Source organism: Mustelus asterias, chromosome 11 (assembly GCF_964213995.1).
Source record: "Mustelus asterias chromosome 11, sMusAst1.hap1.1, whole genome shotgun sequence".
NCBI classification, from domain to species: domain Eukaryota; kingdom Metazoa; phylum Chordata; class Chondrichthyes; order Carcharhiniformes; family Triakidae; genus Mustelus; species Mustelus asterias.
In genome coordinates this window covers 76,263,528-76,284,848 of record NC_135811.1, presented here as the reverse complement: position 1 = coordinate 76,284,848, position 21,321 = coordinate 76,263,528, and the positions used below count along the sequence as shown (strand labels likewise).

At 45.9% G+C, this 21,321-nt stretch overlaps 1 protein-coding gene across 1 annotated transcript in view; it reads right to left on the bottom strand.

Moving 5' to 3' along the window:
* LOC144500602 (myosin light chain kinase, smooth muscle-like) overlaps nucleotides 1–21,321 on the bottom strand; it is an 86,062-nt gene that overhangs the window by 15,835 nt on the left and 48,906 nt on the right. The window contains exons 6-11 of the mRNA XM_078223783.1: nucleotides 20,757–20,884; nucleotides 19,500–19,653; nucleotides 16,310–16,612; nucleotides 14,488–14,584; nucleotides 8,664–8,867; nucleotides 7,322–7,539 (exon numbers count right to left, since the gene is read on the bottom strand). Of these exons, the coding sequence (XP_078079909.1) occupies nucleotides 7,322–7,539; nucleotides 8,664–8,867; nucleotides 14,488–14,584; nucleotides 16,310–16,612; nucleotides 19,500–19,653; nucleotides 20,757–20,884 (1,104 nt within the window). The remainder of the gene's footprint in view (nucleotides 1–7,321; nucleotides 7,540–8,663; nucleotides 8,868–14,487; nucleotides 14,585–16,309; nucleotides 16,613–19,499; nucleotides 19,654–20,756; nucleotides 20,885–21,321) is intronic.

Genomic DNA, 21,321 nt, shown 5'->3' with positions numbered 1-21,321 from the left:
ATACCAGCATGTGGCACCCCTGCACATTCTGGGCCTCTGCTGGACAGCCACAAGTAGCTGAGTGAGCCAAGTTCAGCACAACTGATTAACAGACTCGGTATAATTAAAGTAAAAGAGATAAATTTTCTTCTGGTAACGTCAGCACAATAGATCAGGAACTTTGAACTCGTCCATAGAGACGCAGACACACAGGCGTACACATGTTGTTTTTGACAACAGACAGACAGACACACACACACACACACACATACACATGCACACAGGCACGTGTGTTGCTTTTGACCAGCACAGACATAATGGGCCAAAGGGCCTTTTCTGTGCTGTAGATTTCTACGGCTTACGCACACACAGAGACACAAGCACACACTGATGATATATATCATTTACATATTTTAATATAATTTATATATAATTTCTAAATATATATTATATACAGTGTTTGAGGCTGTATATAATATACTATACACGCATACATAGATCTCTTTGTAAATTCAACAAAGCCTTTGATTCGATTCAAGTATTGATGTCCACTTGAGTTGATCATATAGGTTGGCCATGTGCTTGGTTTTGTTCTGGGCTCTACGATATACAGGGTCTGATCTGAACCAGTTATCTTAACGCCCCGTATTTTTATTTTGACGTTCTCATCCGCAAATGAAGCATTTGAAATTGAAACTATTGATCCAGCAAAGATCCGGCCCAGAGCCACCCTTATGGCTGAACATTGGTCCTGGGTCTATCCATGGGTGCAAGGTTCCTTATGTCCTCACACTATGTTGTTTGCGCTGTAATTAACATAGCTGTAGAGGTACACTGATACACACTGCTCTCAAGTAGCTGCCATGAGGAGATACACAACAGCAGTTTGGTTAAAACTCACAGGGGGACCGAGGGAGTGAGGGGGCTGGGCGGGGGGGGGGGGGGGGGGGGGGGTGGATCTCGAGCCCGCACTCTCCGTCTGCAGGATCAGCGGCGAGGGCTCAAGATCCGGCGAAACCTGGAAAACACGAGTCTCACCGGTGAGATCGCATTCGCCGCCCCTCTCCAACGACATATTCAGGTTCACGCCCATAATAGGCAAAAACCTGATCTTAATATATTGAAATAAATTTGAATATTATTAAGCACCCCCTCACCAGCTTTGACAAAGGGTCATCTGGACTCGAAACACCAGCTCTTTTCTCTCCTTACAGATGCTGCCAGACCTGCTGAGATTTTCCAGCGTTTTCTCTTTTGGTTTCAGATTCCAGCATCCGCAGTAATTTGCTTTTACCCTTGCCAGATCTCCCCATTTCACTAAATTTTCATATCTCGCCAACATAACATCACGTCGGCGAGGTTTACAACAGGTTCACCCAGATGTGAACCTGTCCTAAGAACCCTGTCACAAGTTGGGTATTGGTGCCCATAAAATGGATCAGTTTCCAGCTGTGTCCACACTTGTAAACACAGTCACTGATTAAAAGCTTCATTCATTTGCTTTTAAACTTGCTTTAACTCCTCCAAGGCTCATTATCAACTGAAAATGTAAAAGATCTCCAAGTTTTGTCTGGAAGACACTGGGTCCATTATGTAAGGAATTCCCACTTATTTGAGTGGGTCAGTATTTGTAGTTGATTTACTTTCAATAAAAATGTAACTGTGTAATTATAACATGGGGGTTTGCAGAGGTGCCCGGCACTTGGAGATCTGGTGGTTATGCTATCATCAAAATGGTACAACAGATATATAAAGAGGGAAGAAGATACCACCAATGCTAGATTCTAAATTACTATTGGTAGTTCAAGATTGACCTTGTGCGACACTATCGCTCTCGGCCTTCTGGCTAAGATCAAACAGAGGGTCAAGGCCGAGATCCGATCTACATTGGAGAGACCAAAGACAAACTGGGTGACCGCTTTGTAGAACATCTTCGATCTGTCCGTAAGCAGGATCTAGCCTGTCTTGTCACCTGCCATTTCAACAAACCATCCTGTTCTCTTGTCCACATGTCGGTCCTTGCCCTGTTGCAATGCTCCAGTGAAGGCAAACGTAAACTGGAGGAACAGCATCTCATCTTCCGATTAGGTACTTTGCAGCCTTCTGGACTTAACATGGAGTTGAACATGTTCAGAGCATGAACACTCTCCTCCATCTGTACTTACTTTATTTTTTTAAAACTCACTTTATATTCTTAGTACGTATTTTAAATTTTAATTCCTTCCATCGTTTCATTTGTCCACTTCTAAATCTCACTTTCCATCTTGTTCCCTGCACACCCCGCCCACCTCCCATCTGCTGCATGCCTCAGGTTGTCATTTGACACTCTGCTTGACCTTTGTTCTGCCATTTACACATTCTGATCTCTTAATGGACGCTATTAGCACCATTCTCGGCTTTTATCATCACCATTTACATTCCCTTGGTCCTTTTGTCAATGACATCTTGGTCAATTACACAACCCCCCACCCTTACAGTATAATTCTCATCCTATTTTCTTCATCTTTAGCTCTGACAAAGGATAATCCAGACTTGACTCTATTCTCTCGCCACAGATGCTGTCAGACCGGCTGAGCTTTTTCAGTATTTTCTGTTTTTGTATCAGACGTAGTGTCTGCTCTTGTCAGCTTGGATCTCGTATGTCTCTTTGTGGGGACCATGGATTGGATTCAATTTGAATTTGAATTGGCTTTTGGAGCGAGCTAGGAGATGCATTAGGGGTTTGTCTTGTCCATTTTGTGAATTGGCTTTGGAACTCTGAGAAAATAATACATTTAAAAAAATAAAAGCTGTCTGTGCTCATTTGTAATGGTATTGGATGGTGAAACTGTTAATGGGGGTGTTGTATCAGCAAGTTACATTCTTTCCGATAGGATCAGGAACAGGAGTGAGTTATTCCACCCCTCGAGCCTGGTTTCCCAATCATTTTTATATCCTGACTGATCTCCACTGCCTTTTGTTCTATATCCATTGATACTTTACTGAATAATAACCTCAATCCCAAATGCTCCAAGTGTCCCCCTTTGGAGTCCCCAAGTCCCGATCACTACATGTTGCAAGAAGTGCTTCCTGATTTTCCTCCTAAAGGATCTAGCTTTCATTTTAAGTTTATGTCTCCTTGTTCTTTATTCCCCACCAGAGGAATCGACCCAATTAAATCCTTTGTCGGCAGCACGGTGTCACAATGGTTAGCACGGTTGCTTCACAGCACCAGGGACCCAGGTTCGATTCCCGGCTTGGGTCACCGTCTGTGCAGAGTCTGCATATTCTCCCCGTGTCTGCGTGGGTTTCCTCCGGGTGCTCCGGTTTCCTCTCAGTCTGAAAGACGTGCTGGTTAGGTGCATTGGCCATGCTAAATTCTCCCTCAGTCTACCTGAACAGGTGCCAGAGTGCAGCGGCTAGGGGATTTTCACAGTAACTTCATTGCAGTGTTAATGTAAGCCTACTTGTGACACTAATAAATAAACTTATGAAAGTTTAAAACACCATGATACGATCACACCTCAGTCTTCTCTGCTCAGGGACATACAAGGCAAGGCAGGAACCATCATTGACACACTATTAAACACATTGCATCAGTTCCAGTAACTTTTAGCACACTGCACAGTGGTGCAACAAACACGCAAGGTCTTTAGATCCTCGATGAACTTGCTGTGGAAATAAGGGAGATGAGTGTTGAAGCTGCACAGGTTTTAAGGGCAAAAGGTCAGACTCAGCACAAGTTGCAATTACATCACTTCTGCGCAATTGCAAGACAAAAATCATGGAGATTTTGTCTTCAGGAAGCACTGGATGTTAAAACACCAGCCTGTTTACACGGCTGTAGATGAAAAATGGGTCTGAGGTTTCAATGCTGACAATACACTGTCCCAGCGTGAAGCTACAGTGAAGTTTTGGTGACATTGTCTGGGTGACAGAACATATCACGGGGCGGCACTGTGATTAGCACTGCTGCCTCACAGTGCTGGGGACCCGGGTTCAATTCCGGCCTCGGGTCACTGTCTTTGCGGAGTCTGCACATTCTCCCCGTGTCTGCGTGGGTTTTCTTTGGGTGCTCCGGTTTCCTCCCACAGTCCAAAGATGTGTGGGTTTGGTGGATTGGCCATGCTAAATTGCCCCTAGTGTCAGGGGGATTAGCAGGGTAAATATGTGGGGTTATGGTAATAGGGCCTGGGTGGGATTGTGGACTTGATGGGCCGAATGGCCTCCTACTGCACAGAAGGGATTCTATGATGATATCGGTTTTTAAACCGATTTCACACCTGGCCCTGCATATTTACTGGCAAAATGACCCAAAAGTGAGCCTTGTCCAGAACAACACCAACAAAGGAGAAAGCAGGAATGTAAACACTCAGCTGTGGTGAATGGTTCATGTCATCAGAATGGCCAAAAGCTTCTTCCAATCAATTTAAAAAAGGGTCCAATGCTCACAGGGTAGCCCATAAACATTCAGGAAAACTCAGAGGAAACAGCAGCAGCTGTGGTATCTGCAGCAAGACCTCGCAGGATGGTGCTAAAACCCCCCAGGCAAGATCGTGCTAAACCCCCTGGACAAGATAGTATTAAAACCCCCCGGGCAAGATAGTGCTAAACCCCCCAGGAGCGGCACACAGTCTGTAACCGTCTTCAAAACAGGCAACACATCATCCAGCAGAAGAGGGGGAAAAAGAGAAAAGGAGGCTGATCCCCAAGATCAGCCTCCAGTCACATGGTATACACATGGTATATTCATTCGTTGGGTTCACAAATTATCATACAATCTCATTGGCTGATGCAGTTTCTGCCGGTCACAAGACCACCACCAAACACCCAAGTGACACCTTCAAGAACTTCCCGGATAACTCTCCTGCTCTCCCCTCTACCCTGCCAAGGTCTTCATCTCAAAGGGTACATCACATCATCATGGCATCTCAGTCCCAATATTACTCATCCTGTGACCTAATTGAGAACGCCAATGTCACAACCATTCACGCCCAATTAGAAACTGGGCGAACCTATTTGATACAGAATCCCAACAGCAAATAGGAAAGACTGCCTTCCATTCACCAATCCTAACTTGGTGTGAATTCTGTCACTCACTGAGCTCGTAACCAAAGCAGCCTAAAGCACCCTGACCCATGCCATTAGGTTAGGTAAAAAATAAAAATTATACTAAAACCCAGTGAGGAAAAGGTTCCAATCACTTAAAAAAGACGGGTGCTGAGTTTGACTTTGAAAGGTTTTAACACCAATGCAGCCCAAAAGGTAAGAGGAGAGGATGGGAATCATCTTTTCCCTGCTTCAATGAAGTGGATAAAAACCCTACAGTGCAGAAGGAGGCCATTCGGCCCATTGAGTCTGCACCAACAACAATCCCACCTCAGCCCTATTTCCGTAACCCCACATATTTACCCCGCTAATCCCTCTAACCTATGCATCCTGGGACACTAAGGGGCAATTTAGCATGGCCAATGCACCTAACCCACACAATCTTTGGACTGTGGGAGGAAACCGGAGCACCCGGAGGAAACCCACGCAGACACGGGGAGAATGTGCAAACTCCACACAGTGACCCAAGCTGGGAATCGAACTTAGGTCTCTGGAGCTGTGGGGAAGCAGTGCTAACCACTGTGCCACCTGGATACAGATGTGAATCGCATGGACTCCTCCTCTGCTTGTATGGAAGGTTGAGGCCATTGATTTCCAGTGTGCTCAGTAAACTAGTTCAACGCTGTTGTTAATGTGATTCTGGGTCAGTTTAGCTCAGTTGGCTGGACGGCCGGTTCGTGATGCAGAGTGACACCAATAGCGCGGGTTCAATTCCCGTATTGGCTGAGGTTATTCATGAAGGCCCTGCCTTCTCAATCTTGCCCCTCGCTTGAGGTGTGGTGACCCTCAGGTTAAATCACCACCAGTCCCCCCTTGAGGGGGAAAGCAGCCTATGGTCATCTGAGTCTATGGTGACCTTACCTTTTAACCCATTGCTGGAGGCTGATGAGTTGAGAAATACAGTAAGAGTTTTAACAACACCAGGTTAAAGTCCAACAGGTTTATTTGGTAGCAAATACCATTAGCTTTCGGAGCGCTGCTCCTTCGTCAGATGGAGTGGAAATCTACTCTCAAACAGGGCACCGAGACACAAAATCAAGTTACAGAATACTGATTAGAATGCGAATCCCTACAGCCAACCAGATCTTAAAGATACAGATAATGTGAGTTGAGGGAGCATTAAGCACAGGTTAAAGAGATGTGTATTGTCTCCAGACAGGACAGCCAGCAAGTCCAGGAGGCAAGCTGTGGGGGTTACTGATAATGTGACATAAATCCAACATCCCGGTTTAGGCTGTCCTCATGTGTGCGGAACTTGGCTATCAGTGCTATCAGTATCTTGCAACTCGGCCAACGTTGTCTACCTGATACGCTGCAGGAAAGGATGTCCCGAGGCATGGTACATTGAGGAAACCATGCAGATGCTACGACAACGGATGAATGAACACCGCTCGACAATCACCAGGCAAGACTGTTCTCTTCCTGTGGGGGAGCACTTCAGCGGTCACGGGCATTCAGCCTCTGATCTTCGGATAAGCGTTCTCCAAGGTGGCCTTCATGACACACGACAGTGCAGAGTCGCTGAGCAGAAACTGATAGCCAAGTTCCGCACACATGAGGACGGCCTAAACCGGGATGTTGGATTTATGTCACATTATTAATAACCCCCACAGCTTGCCTCCTGGACTTGCTGGCTGTCCTGTCTGGAGACAATACACATCTCTTTAACATGTGCTTAATGCTCCCTCCACTCACATTATCTGTATCTTTAAGATCTGGTTGGTTGTAGGGATTCGCATTCTAATCAGTATTCTGTAACTTGATTTTGTGTCTCTGTGCCCTGTTTGAGAGCAGATTTCCACTCCATCTGACAAAGGAGCAGCGCTCCGAAAGCTAATGGTACTTGCTACCAAATAAACCTGTTGGACTTTAACCTGGTGTTGTTAAAACTCTTACTGTGTTTACCCCAGTCCAACGCCGGCATCTTTACATCACGAGTTGAGAAATGACAGAATTTCAAATGATTGATTTCAGGCCTCAAAAACCATCACAATAAAACCATCACATCATTGCAGCTTATGGAAAGACTTTAACGTTTCAATATGCGGACCAAATGGAGGCAGTTCCTTCTTAATTAGGAGCTAGGGTTGGAGCATTGGGATTGCAATGACCTGGTTACCTGCCCCACACTCCTCACACGTGCAACACGTTTCTGGATGCACGAGATCTGAGAATTATTCCTAAAGAGCCAGCAACCTCAGGGGAAGAAGCCAAGCACCAAACGGTTTCGTGAAAAAGCTCTTGCTTTACTCACCCAGTTTCCGGGCTAATCCAAAGTCAATGATTTTAATACGTGTGCCATTCCTGTTGACACACACGATATTCTCTGGCTTGAGGTCCAGGTGCACAACGTTCTGCTGATGCATGAACTGCAGCCCTGCCAGGATCTGGCGGACGTACAGGACACAGGTTGCCTCCGTTAGCTCAAAATCCTCATCCACAATACGTTCAAAGAGCTCGCCTCCTGAGATACTGCACAAAATCACAGTCAGGTCAGCGCAAAGCAACCACAAAACTATAGGACGTGCTGCCCAAAAGAGCAAAAATATTCACATCCTAACAACATGCCTCACTGGCAGGAGACCTCAGCGACCCAATAGCTTTTTTGAGATTGGACTTTCCTTTCAGAATTGTATCTAGCAAATTACAGCGGTTAGCATTGCTGCCTCACAGCGCCAGGGACCTGGGTTCGATTCCAGTCTCGGGTAGCTGTCTGTGTGGAGTTTGCACGTTCTCCCAGTGTCTGCGTGAGTTTCCTCCGGGTGCTCCGGTTTCCTCCCACAGACCAAGGATGTGCAGGTTAGGTGGATTGGTCCTGCTAAATTGCCCCTTGTCAGGGAGATTAGCAGGGAAAATACGTGGAGTCACGGGGATAGGGCCTGGGTGGAACTGTTGTTGGTGCAGACTCAATGGGCCAAATGGCCTCCTTCTGCACTGTAGGGATTCTATGATTCTAATAAAATCCATTTGAACTTGGCAGCAGTGTACAATCAGGATCTGCCCTGGATTGCATTAAGTGGGCATTCCTTCCCCCTCATGTCAGCCTTGGATCAGTCAATAGAAAAGTCGCCCGAGTCTGAAGCTTGTCCTTCAAATTCCATTCCAGGACTTGAGCACAAAACTCAAGGTTGACACTTCTCTGCAGTACTGAGAGAGTGCTGCATTGTCAGAGGTGCTGTATTTGAGATGAGCTCCCATCTGCCCTCCCAGGTGACACAGAAACTCCCACAGCAGTATTATGAAGAGGAGACTCATCCCCGATTCCCTGGTCAGTACCTCATCATCACAAGCACAGATTTTCTGGCCACTATCACAGTGCTGTGTGTGGGGGCGTGCTGTGCACAACTTTGCTGCTGTGTTGCCGACATTGCAACAGTGATTACACTTCAAAAAGTGCTCCATTCAACTGTTCCTGTGCTGTAATTTTCTTTGTTCTTTGATATGGGGGGGGAGGGGAATCAGAATATTGAATTTGATGATCAGCCATGTTCAAAATGAATGGCGGAGCAGGGTCGAAGGGCCTACTCCTGCTTGTAGTTTCTTTGGGTAGCCTCTCTCGCACTTCCCTCTCACCTTCTGTGTGACACCATACTTACTATTCCATCACCATGACGATCTCACTCCGACTTTCAAAAGCATCTAAGCATTGAACGAGCTTTGGGTGGTGCAGACAGTTCATGATTTCAATCTCATCTCGTGCACTCTTCTTGTCTTTACTCGATCGGGCTTTGTAAAACTTGCCTGCTCGAATCTTTCCGCTGGATTTTTGCAACAGTTTGTAAACTCGACCGAACGTCCCTCTGGAAACAATCAAGAAAGCTTGGTTAGAGTCCAGTTAAACTAAATGAGTCACGGTGTTTCGCGGTCGGTCTGAACTCCAATTCAATAATGTGTTTCCAGCTGTGGTTCCTGACTGGCTGTGCAGACCTTGGATATTGTCTATTCCCAAATGTTCAGGTCAACAACAGTGGGTGTAGATGTTTGTGGCTTGCCATCTTTGCCAATATTGGAGCAGCCAGCTGAGCCCAAATTGGTCACATGGATCAAACAACACTGCGGCTCTGTTGTGCCCCTAATCATTATTAACCGGGTTCTGCATGTTCCCTTCCTCCCACTTGCTTTCCTGTTATTTACCAGGAATTGGACTGCCCAGTCCGGATATTCAGATAAAAAAGGCAATCTGTCACGGATGGCAAGCAATGTGTGATAATCTCCCCCCTTGGCTGACAACAAGATGTGTTTTAGTGACAGGGTGTATTCAACCCCCAAGCGCTGTGACTTCAAAGGACAGACATGCACAGGCTCTCTTGTAATTTTATCAAGGATAAATGGTTATTTCTCAAACCAACCCCCAAAATATGATCACAATACTCTTCAGACACACTACATTTGGGCACACACGTGTGCGCGCACACACACACGCACGTACACACACACACACGCACGTACACACACACACAAACACACAGAAAGATGATTTCTAAAGATGTAACAGGCACTTGGATTAAGAAAGTAAGGAAGAAACAGGTCTCAAGATGGTGGTTGAAATGCTCCAGGCTTGAAGGATTCTCTCGTGGTTCACTGAAGACCATGGAAGTTTCTGGCTGTTCCCAATGTAATTGTGATAAGCAGTTGTAGATAATACAAATAAGCCCCTCTTAGCCTGTGGTGAAATGATACAGAGATGTCGGTGTTGGACTGGGGTGGGCACAGTGAGAAGTCTCACAACTCCAGGTTAAAGTCCAACAGGTGATTCCAAATAAACCTGTTGGACTTTAACCTGGTGTTGCAAGACATCTTACTATGGTGAAATGGTTAAAGCAGGGTCCGTACCTTGTCTTGGCTAAGAGATGGTTTCCCTCTAGCCGTCATTACTCAGACTTGTAGGTTATTGAAGGCATTTGCTCTCTCTCCAGTCAATCGTGTGATGACAGTTTCAATATGTTTCACTTTGCATGTAATGGGAGAATGTTTGAAACCCCATCGACATCCCAGCTACAATTATCCTCCAGAATAACTATGTAAAATTCCATCTTCATGGGCCCAACAGTCATCGCCATTTTAAACTCCTTCCATTGAAATAGTGAGAGGCTGGTCAGTCAGCACCTGGGAAGGACATTTACATTTAAATGACTCAGATTTCAGGCATGTTTGTTGCTGTTTGTACCAAAACCACATAAGACGTCACCCGATTCTCTGGACTCCATTTGTGAAGATTTTTTTATTCAACCATGAGACATGGGCGTCGCTGGCTGGCCAGACTTTATTGCCCATCCCTAGTTGCCCTTGAGGTGATGAGCTGCCTTCTTAAAACGCTGCAGTCCACATACTGTGGGTTGACGCACAATGCCATTAGGGAGGGAATTCCACGATTTTGACCTATGGACTGCGATGGAACAGCGATATATTTCCAAGTCAGGAAGGCGAGTGGCTTGGAGGGGAACTTGCAGGTGGTGGTGTTCCCATGTATCTGCTTCCCTTGTCCTTCTAGATAGAAGTGGTCGTGGGTTTGGACGGTGCTGTCTAAGGATCTTTGGTGAATTTCTGCAGTGCATCTTTAGATGTTACACACTGCTGCTACTGAGCGTCGGTGGTGGAGGAAGTGGATGTGGCGCCAATCAAGCGGGCTGGATAGTATCAAGCTTCTTGAGTGTTGTTGGAGCTGCACTCATCCAGGCAAGTGGAGGGTATTCCATCACACTCCTGATTTGTGCTTTGTAGACGGTGGACAGACTTTGGGGAGTCAGGAGGTGAGTTACATGCTGGAGTATTCCTAGCCTCTGACCTGTTCACACAGTCACTGTGTTTATGTGGTGAGTCCAGTTGAGTTTCTGGTCAATGGTAACCCCAAGGATGTCGTCAATATTCCATGTTGCGTTTTTGACAAAGTGTCATCTCCAAATAAACTTTGCAGACATAAGGTATGACAGTAATAAATCCAAAATGGCAGATAGAATCCTACAGTGCAGGAGAGGCCCTTTGGCCCATCGAGTTTGCAATGACACGCGAGAAACACCTGGGCTCCCACCTAATCCCATTTCCCAGCACTTGGCCCATAGCTTTGGTGGTGAATGGAAATTATTAACCCTTATAATGAAACGGAGGCAGCCTTCCACCTCATAGGATGATAGAATTGACCATTGTGGTGTAGATTGTGTTAAGCATCACCTGGTGTGAGGAGGTCAACTCCCATGCCAAGGGGCCAACTCCGCATGGCAGGAGGGCGGGCTGGCAAGTTACATGATTCACTGGTCTCTGTTTTCTCGCCTCAGCCAGTTGGGTTTTATGTTTCTGCTCAACTCTTCCCCTTCCAAACAGTCAATTCCAGAGGTTATCAGCAGCTGCCAGTATCTATGTCCACCATATCTCATTTACAATTGTCCTTGTAGCGGAGGTGTGGATGCACATGAGGTCATGATCCATGGTCCGTTCACTGTATAAAGTTCTTTGGATATACGATCATCATCCATCCAACGAACATGGTCAAGAGAGTGTGGATGTCGCTGCTTTGCAACGAGTATATGCTGATAGAATTGTCAAGCTCCAGGACCTCCGAGTTGGTGACCTGGCCAAGAGATACGAAGGAGACGGAGACAGCGAAGGTGAAAACCGTTCAGTCTTTTCTCCTGCCTAGCCAGGAGTACACTGAGGGTGTAGACTTGGTAGACTCATAGTTCAGTGTTCTCTGTCAGGTTGCTGATGTTCCACACTCTCTTACTCAGCTTGGACAGAACAACTGCAGCTTTTGTGATGCACGAGTTGATTTCAGCATCAAATGACAGATTGCTGGTGATTGTGGAGCCTAGAGATGTGAGGCTACCGACAATCTCCAGTGTCACATTGTCAATGCTGATAGCTGGACCATGGCATTTGACTACATCATTCTGCATTTCCTCTTCACACACGTGGACACTCTCGCACGGTGGCTCAGTGGTAGCACTATAAAGTCAGACTTTGTGGATTGAATCCCACTCCGGAGATTTCAGCACAGAACCTAAGCTGGAATTGCAGAGCAGCACTAAGGGAATGCTGTACTATTGGAGATGTTAAGCCGAGACCCCGTTTGCCCTTTCAGATGGACATCAAAGATCCCATGACACAACTCTGAAGAAGAATGAGAACCTTTCCTGAGTGCCCTGGGCAGCATTTATCCATCAACGAATATTAAAAGGGGCGGCACGGTAGCACAGTGGTTAGCACTGCTGCTTCACAGCTTCAGGGACCTGGGTTCGATTCCCGGCTCGGGTCACTGTCTGTGTGGAGTTTGCACATTCTCTTCGTGTCAGCGTGAGTTTCCTCCGGGTGCTCCAGTCTCCTCCCACAGTCCAAAGATGTGCGGGTTAGGTTGATTGGCCATGCTAAAAGTGCCCTTAGTGTCCTGGGATGCGTAGGTTAGAGGGATTAGTGGGTGGATATGGGGGTAGGGTCTGGGTGGGATTGTGGTCGGTGCAGACTCGATGGGCCAAATGGCCTCTTTCTGTGCTGTAGAGTTTCTAAGATTATCTGGTCATCATTGTTTTGCTGCTTGTGGGATCTTGCTGTGCACAAACTGGCTTCCATGTTTCCAATATTACAACACTTCAAAAATATACTGCATTGGTTGGAAAGTCCTTTGGGACATTCCGTGATTGTGAAAGGTGCTATATCAATGCAAGCTAATGCTTTCTTCCAATAAGTCAATGTGAGAGGGGCCAGGAATAAGGGACACCATTTGAAAAGAAGGGGTTTCCTTTAAGACAGAAATCAGGAGAAATTTTTCTATGACAGTCCTCAGTCTGTGGAATTCTCTTCCTCAGAGAACAGCGGAGGCAGGGTCATTGAATGTTTTTAAGACTGAGCTAGATTATTGATTGACAAGGAGTCAAAGGGCACAGACAGGAAAGCGGAGTGGAAGCCACAATCAGATCAGCAATGATCATTAAGGGAGGAGCAGACTGGGTTCTGCGTTCCTATGCCATCCAAACCAGCATGCCATAGTCATCATGACAGCTCACTCACAACACACAACACCTACATCAACAAATGAGGCACTTGTAAAATGAACAATATAAGTTATAATATTTGGAGGAAATTAACGTCACTTCTATTTTGTTGTATTCATGTTAATGTATTCAACTCATAAAAACGATCAGCAGGTTCACATAACTGCTCCATAACCTCTCCAGTCTGGAAATCCAAAATCTGGAAACATTTGTCCAGCAATATATTTAGTGGACCCAGTGACTCACCACTCAAACTGTTCAGACACTGCAACAAGTCAGAAAGGTTCATCTGATGCGGTGACTGTGCAGGGGAGCACACCGTGAGTCTAACCCGTGAGTGCGGATTAGGTGGATTGGCCATGCTAAATTGCCCCTTAGTGTGAGGGGGTCTAGTTAGGGTAAATGCATGGGGATAGGGCCTGGGTGGGATTATGGTCGGTGCAGACTCGATGGGCTGAATGGCCTCCTTCTGCACTGTAAGGATTCTATGATTTTATGATACACAGCACTCTCTCTCTCTCCACTTTGTCTCTATCAGCCTCAGCACAGTGGTACAGTACTTAGCACTGCTGCCTCGCAGCGCCAGGGTCCTGGGTTCGATTCCCGGCTTGGGTCACTGTCTGTGCAGAGTCTGCACGTTCTCCCTGTGGCTGCGTGCGTTTCCCTACAGGTGCTCCGGTTTCCTCCCACAGTCCGAAAGACATGCTGTTTAGGTGCATTGGCCGTGTTAAATTCTCCCTCAGTGTACCTGAACAGGGTGTGGCGACTAGGGATTTTCACAATAATTTCAATGCAGTGTTAATGTAAGCCTACTTGTGACACTAATAAATAAACTTTCCCTTTATCAGTCTATTTCTCCATCTCGCTCCCTCTCTGTGTCCCTGTGTGTGCCTCTTTCCCCCAACCCTCCCCCATCTTCTCACTTGCCGCAGTGCTTTTGCACAGACCCAAACATTCCCAGAGTGTTGTTTGGTTATTTTAAACCCTGGCATCTAAGAAAAGTGCAGCAAAAAATAAGCATGTTACACTCACAACAACGGAAAAGGTGGAAATCATGAAGAAACTAAGTATGTTTGCTTCAGTGAAAGATGTGTGTGTGGTTCGAGTGTCTCAACAGTTTACGACACTTAGAAGCAGTGTGGAAACACCAAAGATACAGAACTTCTATAAATAAAACAATAAAATAAAGCAGTTTTCTTACTGCTTTATATTCTCAATGCTTTGTTTTTCAGGTAAATGTTTGCATCTAGTGTTTTCATACAATTGTGGTTAGGTATTCCAATGAAAATTCCAAAATCCAGGAATGTCTTGGTCCCAAGTCCAAAGACACACGAGTTTATGGTGTATAAGGAGTTCAGCATTAAAACGTCACCAGATCTTAGTGCCACATTAAAAACAAAAGGCAAGTTATGCATGTATTGAAGGTGTTGACACTTACACACCAAGACACTCTTGCTGTATGTATAGATCAGTCAACTTCTGAGATGTGTTTATCGTCACACAATACTCCGACTCCTCCTGCTCATCTTCTTTCTCTTCAGAAAGAAAATAGATAACTAGATTTTAAAAACAGTAAGATGGCAACAACTGCTCCTAACAGACCTCCTGTCTCAGACTCAATGGGAATTTTCCCATGGTTGGCGGGACACTGACCATGCAAAGGTCCATTGATCTCGGGCGGGATTTTCCGCTCCTGGGCAAGCGCAGTTGGAAAATCCCATCCAATGTTTACCTCGGAAAAGTGCTATATGGTCACCATCTTGGAAACCAAATTAGATTTTATGACAATCGGTGACAATCTCATGGTCACCATTACTGAGAGTAGCTTTTCAATTCCAGATTTTGTTTAATTAATTGAATTTAAATTCCATCAGAGACCATTGTGGGATTTGAACCTATGGACCCAAAGCATTAGTCTAGGGTCTTTGGAATACTAGTCCAGTGACATTACCATTACCCTACCATCCCCACCCTGCAAACAACAATGGCAGCCAGCTGTAGCCTCAAGCATGCCTCCCTTTTAACCTGCTGCAATAGAAACCTTTGGAAATGGTGGAGAGTGATAAACAGTTCTATCTTTCGAAGAGTTACCTCATACAGCACACTTCTATTTCCACAGCCACACAGTGCAGGTCATGCTGGCATTTTAACTTATTCCTGAACCTTGCCTTTTCTTTCACCTTTCCATCTGCACACTTGGCAAAGATTTGAAATGCTTTGTGAATTTTCCTGAAGAATATTTGACCCCCTATTCCGTCGCTTCGCTTGGATTATTTAGAATTCTCCATGTCACCGACCAGCAACTTTCCACTCCCACCATTTTGTTAACCCACCCATTCACAACTACACGCAGCTCTGATCTGAGAAAGTTGTGTGTTATTGACACAGTTCCATCCAGGTGAGGTGTGTGGGTACCTGGTCTTCTCTCTTTAGAATAGGAGATGGATCAGCGCCTGGAAAATCAGCCCAGAATGTTCCCATTATCCCTTGCGGACTCCCACAAGATTGACCAAGATTCTACAGAGGCCATGGCATCAGTGCCCAGCAGAAGATAGAGTGAGAGAAAACCAAGAACTTTTAGATGTCCCTTGGTCTAAAGTGCACTGGAGCACTAATAATTGTTAGGTAGCTTTTTTTCTCATAAGGTCCATTATTGCTAATAAACTTATGTCCTATGAGAATCATAGAATCCTACAGTGCTGAAGGAGGCCATTTGCCCCATCAAGACAGTACTGACCACAATCCCACCCAGGCCCTATTCCTGTAACCCCACATATTTACCCTGCTAACCCTCCTGACACTAAGGGGCAATTTAGCAGGGCCAATCCTCCCAACCTGCATATCTTTGGACTGTGGGAGGAAACCGGAGCACCCGGAGGAAACCCACGCAAACAAGGGGGGAATGTTCAAACTCCACACAGACAATGACCCGAGGCCGGAATTGAATCCGGGTCCCTGCCGCTGTGAGGCAGCAGTGCTAACCACCATGCCACCGTGCCGCATTGTCCATGCCCAAACAGTTGGCAGTGGTCTCTATGGTTCAGTGTGGGATGAATTAGAAAAATTAACAAAGGAGACACGGGTTACCACAACTCAACTCCATTCTTAATCCCACACACTTGGAAAATGTTTGCGAATTAGGGTAATCTTTTTTATAAATCTAACAGCCCAGATTTTCAGATTGTGTGAATGTCTGTCTGTGCATGCTTAACATATCAATCATGTCAGAATAAAATAAATCATAGGATTCAAATTCTTACCTTCTACATCGGCCAGGTTAACAGGTTTGGATTCTTCACCTACATCACTAACGCCGTACATGTTCACTGCGTATATACGGAAGCTGTACTCTCCATCTGGCTTCAGACAGTCTACGTGATATGAGGTGCTACTGCAGGAATCCGTCAGTATTTTCCACTCTGAATCTCCAGACTGCTTTATCTCAATGATGTAGGACTTGATAGCACTCCCGCCATCATAACATGGACCTGACCAGGACAGGGTGAGAGAATCCCTGCCCAACTCCGAGATACAAGGTCTTCCAGCTGGAGGCTCAGGCCTGTCTGAGGTAAGTGGTAAACTGGGATTTAATGTGAATTCCCATTTGTCACACCAACTATTCCACTGTGTGTTCAGTTATCTATCAATCAATCATTTCTGGAAGGAGGCTCAGTGTTGTGTTATTCATCATAGAAACCCTACAGTGCAGAAGGAGGCCATTCGGCCCATCGAGTCTGCACCGACCACAATCCCACCCAGGCCCTATCCCCACATATTTACCCGCTAATCCCTCTAACCTACGCATCCCAGGACTCTAAGGGGCAATTTTTAACCTGGCCAATCAACCTAACCCGCACATCTTTGGACTGTGGGAGGAAACCGGAGCACCCGGAGGAAACCCACGCAGACACGAGGAGAATGTGCAAACTCCACACAGACAGTGACCCGAGCATCGAACCCGGGACCCTGGAGCTGTGAAGCAGCAGTGCTAACCACTGTGCTACCGTGCCGCCCCTATAATTATAGAATCATAGATTCCCTACAGTGCAGGAAGAGGCCATTCGGCCCACTAAGCCCACACAGACAACAATCCCACCCAGGCCCTAACCCCATAACCCACATATTTACCCTGTTAGTCCCCTTGGCACTAACGGACAATTTAGCATGGCCAATCAACCTAACCTGTGTGGACTCTCATGGGATCTAGGGTGAGGTATCTAAATGGATACAAAATTGGCTTCTTGACAAAAGCCAGAGGGTGGTTGTAGAGAGTTGTTTTTCAAACTGGAGACCTGTGACCAGCGGTGTGCCTCAGGGGTCAGTGCTGGGCCCACTGTTATTTGTCATTTATATTCATGATTTGGATGAGAATATAGGGGGCATGGTCAGTAAGTTTGCAGATGACACCAAGATTGTGACATGGTGGACAGTGAGGAAGGTTATCTCCAATTGCAGCGGGATCTTGATCAATTGGGCTAGTGGGCTGACAAATGGAGTTTATATTTAGACAAATGCGAGGTAATGCATTTTGGTAGATTGAACCAGGGCAGGACTTACTCAGTTAATGGTAGGGCATTGGGGAGAGTTACAGAACAAAGAGATCTCGGGGTACATGTTCATAGCTCCTTGAAAGTGGAGTCACAGGTGGACAGAGTGGTGAAGAAGGCATTCGGCATGCTTGGTTTCATCGGTCAGAACATTGAATACAGGAGTTGGGATGTCTTGTTGAAGTTGTACAAGACATTGGTAAGGCCACACTTGGAATACTCTGTGCAATTCTGGTCACCCCATTATAGAAAGAATATTATTAAACTAGAAAGAGTGCAGAAAAGATTTACTAGGATGTTACCGGGACTTGATGGATTGGGTTATAAGGAGAAGCTGAATAGACTGGGACTTCTCTGGAGCGTAGGAGGCTGAGGGGTGACCTTATAGAGGTCTATAAAATAATGAGGGGCAAATACAAGGTAGATAGTCAATATCTTTTCCCAAAGGTAGGGCAGTCTAAAACTAGAGGGCATAGGTTTAAGGTGAGAGGAGAGAGATACAAAAGTGTCCAGAGGGGCAATTTTTCACAGAGGGTGGTGAGTGTCTGGAACAAGCTGCCAGAGGTAGTAGTAGAGGTGGGTACAATTTTATCTTTTAAAAAGCACTTAGATAGTTACATGGGTACGATGGGTATAGAGAGATATGGGCCAAATGTGGGCAATTGGGATTAGTTTAGGAGTTTTATAAAAAAGGGCGGCATGGACAAGTTGGGCCGAAGGGCCTGTTTCCATGCTGTAAACCTCTATGACTCACCAGACTGGGAGGTTAGTTATGTTAGGTACATTAGCTATGATAAATTGCCCCTTAGTGTCCCGGGATGTGAATGTTAGAGGGAATAGTGGTGAAAATATGTGGGGTTTTGGGGATAGGGCCTGGGTGGGATTATTGTCAGTGCATACTCGAGGGGCCGAATGGCTTCCTTCTGCACTGTAGGGATTTTGTGATTGTATGAAAGCAGAGCACCCGGAGGAAACCCGCTCAGGCACAGGGAGAATGTCTGTGTGCAGTTTGCACAGTCACCCAAGACCGGAATTGAACCCAGATTCCTGGCACTGTGAGGTAGCAGTGCTAACCATTGTGCCACAATGTCGCCCTAGAAATTTTAACACAGTTTATTGCACGTGGGTATCACTGGCTGGGCCAGCATTTATTGCCCTTGAACTGAGTGCTTTGCTAGGCCATTTCAGAGTCATATGTAGGCCAGACCAGGTAAGGATTTCCTTCCCTAAAGGGCATTAGTGAACCAGGCGGGTTTTTACGAAAATTATTTCATGGTCATCACTAGCCTTTTGATTGAATTCAAATTTCACCATCTGCCATGGTGGGATTCGAACCCTGGTCCCCAGAGCATTTACCCCGGGTCTCTGGATTTCTAGTCCATCGACAATACTACTATGCCACCAATCTACATTTGTCTCTATAAGCAGCATTTACACTATGTTTATATAGAAAAACATATTCTTGGGCAGCACGATGGCACAGTGGTTAGCACTGCTGCCTCACATCGCCAGGGACCCGGGTTCGATTCCCGGCTTGGGTCACTGTCTGTGCGGAGTTTGCACATTCTCCCCGTGTCTGCATGGGTTTCCTCTGGGTGCTCCAGTTTCCTCCCATAGTCCAAAGATGTGCGGGTTAGGCTGATTGGCCATGCTAAAATTGCCCCTAGTGTCAGGGGGATTAGCAGGGTAAATATGTGGGGTTACAGGGATAGGGTGTTGTCAGTGCAAGCTCGATGGGATGAATGGCCTCCTTCTGTACGTAGAGATTCTATGAACAAAATGCAGGCAGCTTCTGAAATGTTTGAGAATTCAATAGTTCAAATTGTTTGCACCTCTTCCTTTTAATCGCTATTCTGTCTCAACACATCATTTTCTCCAGCAGACTGTTTGATACTCTACTTACCTACAACAGCCAGACTGATCTGATGCTGCACATTCCCATTGCGGTCTTTCACCACCAGTGTATAATGGCCGGCATCATCCATTTGCACATCCTTTATCACCAGTTTGGTCCCAGTGTCTGTTGTGTCCACAGAAGTTCGAGAACTATTCAAGATCTGAAGCAAATGGATAGGGGGAGAATTTAGAATCCCTACTGTGCAGTGGCCATTGAGTCTGCACCGACTCTCCGACAGAGCATGTTACTCGGGCCCACCCTCCTCCATCCCTAGCCCCCAAACGCCACACATTTACCCCGCTAATCAACACATCTTGGGACACTAAGGGAGAACTTAGCAAGGCCCATGGCCAATCCACCCCACTTGCATATCTTTGGACTGGTGAACAGCCCAGATAAAAAGTTAAATAACAGATCAATGTAACACAACCCACAATAGTCACTAAAAGAACAGATCCAGGGGTTGTGTAAAAGTACGTTGAAAAATCTTGGAGCATTTTGGATTCAGTGCTGCTTAACGATGCCACACGAGTCCCAGCGATAAATTTTTCTTGGAACTCTCACTCCCTGGCCTCAATCCAAATCTACCCACCATCCAAACTCATACAGATCTTTAATAGATGCAGAAGGAAGGCAGTCTGAATCAGCAGTTGGCAATTAGATTATTCCATGCTTCACGATCATAGAAGGAGGAATCAAGTGGGAGTTAAGTCCTTGGGGAAAGAATAATATCAGACAGTGTAAGGAGTGTGACACAGAAGGACAAGATGCTTTCACATTAGGGGGGAGAAGAAAGTTTAAGAAAGCACTGACACGTTCATAGCAAAGTTTGAGAAAAAGAATGAGAGCATGCAGGAGGGCCGCAGGGAGCAGGGTGAGAGCCGGGGGTGCCAGGTGAGGGTCACAGGGAGCAGGGCAAGAGCCGGGGGGTGCCGGGCGAGGGCCACGGGGAGAGCAAAAAGCATTGAAGATGTTAGAGACGAGAGTGAAAAACACAAAAAGTATCAAAAACTTGAAATCAATTGTTAAGCATTTTTCCAGATGTGGGAGCAATGATCCAATCTGGGGCAGAATTGAGTCAAGAGTAATTGCAGGGATGAGAAGCTTTTAGTATCAATTAAATATATGGAGTGGACTCCACATTCTACATGGTCCAAGGAAGGAGCAGGTTTTAGCAGCCAGTGGCACTCCTTTGCCTCTGGGTTTTCTAATGTAACTGCAAGAGCACACGCTGATATAACTGAAGGGATTAATCTTGGATACCTGGTCTTTCTGTTTCAGCCATGTTGCAGCAATGGGCAGAGCTCCTATAATCCCAACGTACAGCTCTGCTTGTTGTCCTGCCTGAACCTCCAAGTGTGTCTGGGGATCCACTAACTGAGGAGGTTCCACTGTAATGTAATGTAAGGACAAACAAAGGTCAACCTCCTTCAATCTGTTTCATTTACCCCCTTTACAAAGAAAGACACTTGTTCACGAGATAAGTTCAGTTAATGGAATTTGAAAATTGATTGTCCTCTTAAATTAGAGAGGTGCAGAGAGTAGAATTACATCCACATGTACACTGTCTTGTGAATGGAGGCTTAAATCCAGAAATTCCTTCACGCAAGGTGCAGCTTCAACTGGGATTTCCAAATTTCTGTCAAGCCATATATTGGGATCTAACCTCATCTCAGTGGAGGTATGAATAATGTGAGATTAAATGAGAGGAGGCTTGTGTGGATAACTGCGGAGTTTGCACATTCTCCCCGTGTCTGTGTGGGTTTCCTCCGGGTGGTCCGGAGGAAACTGAAGTAGGAGTAGAATTAGAGAATCCCAACAGTGCAGG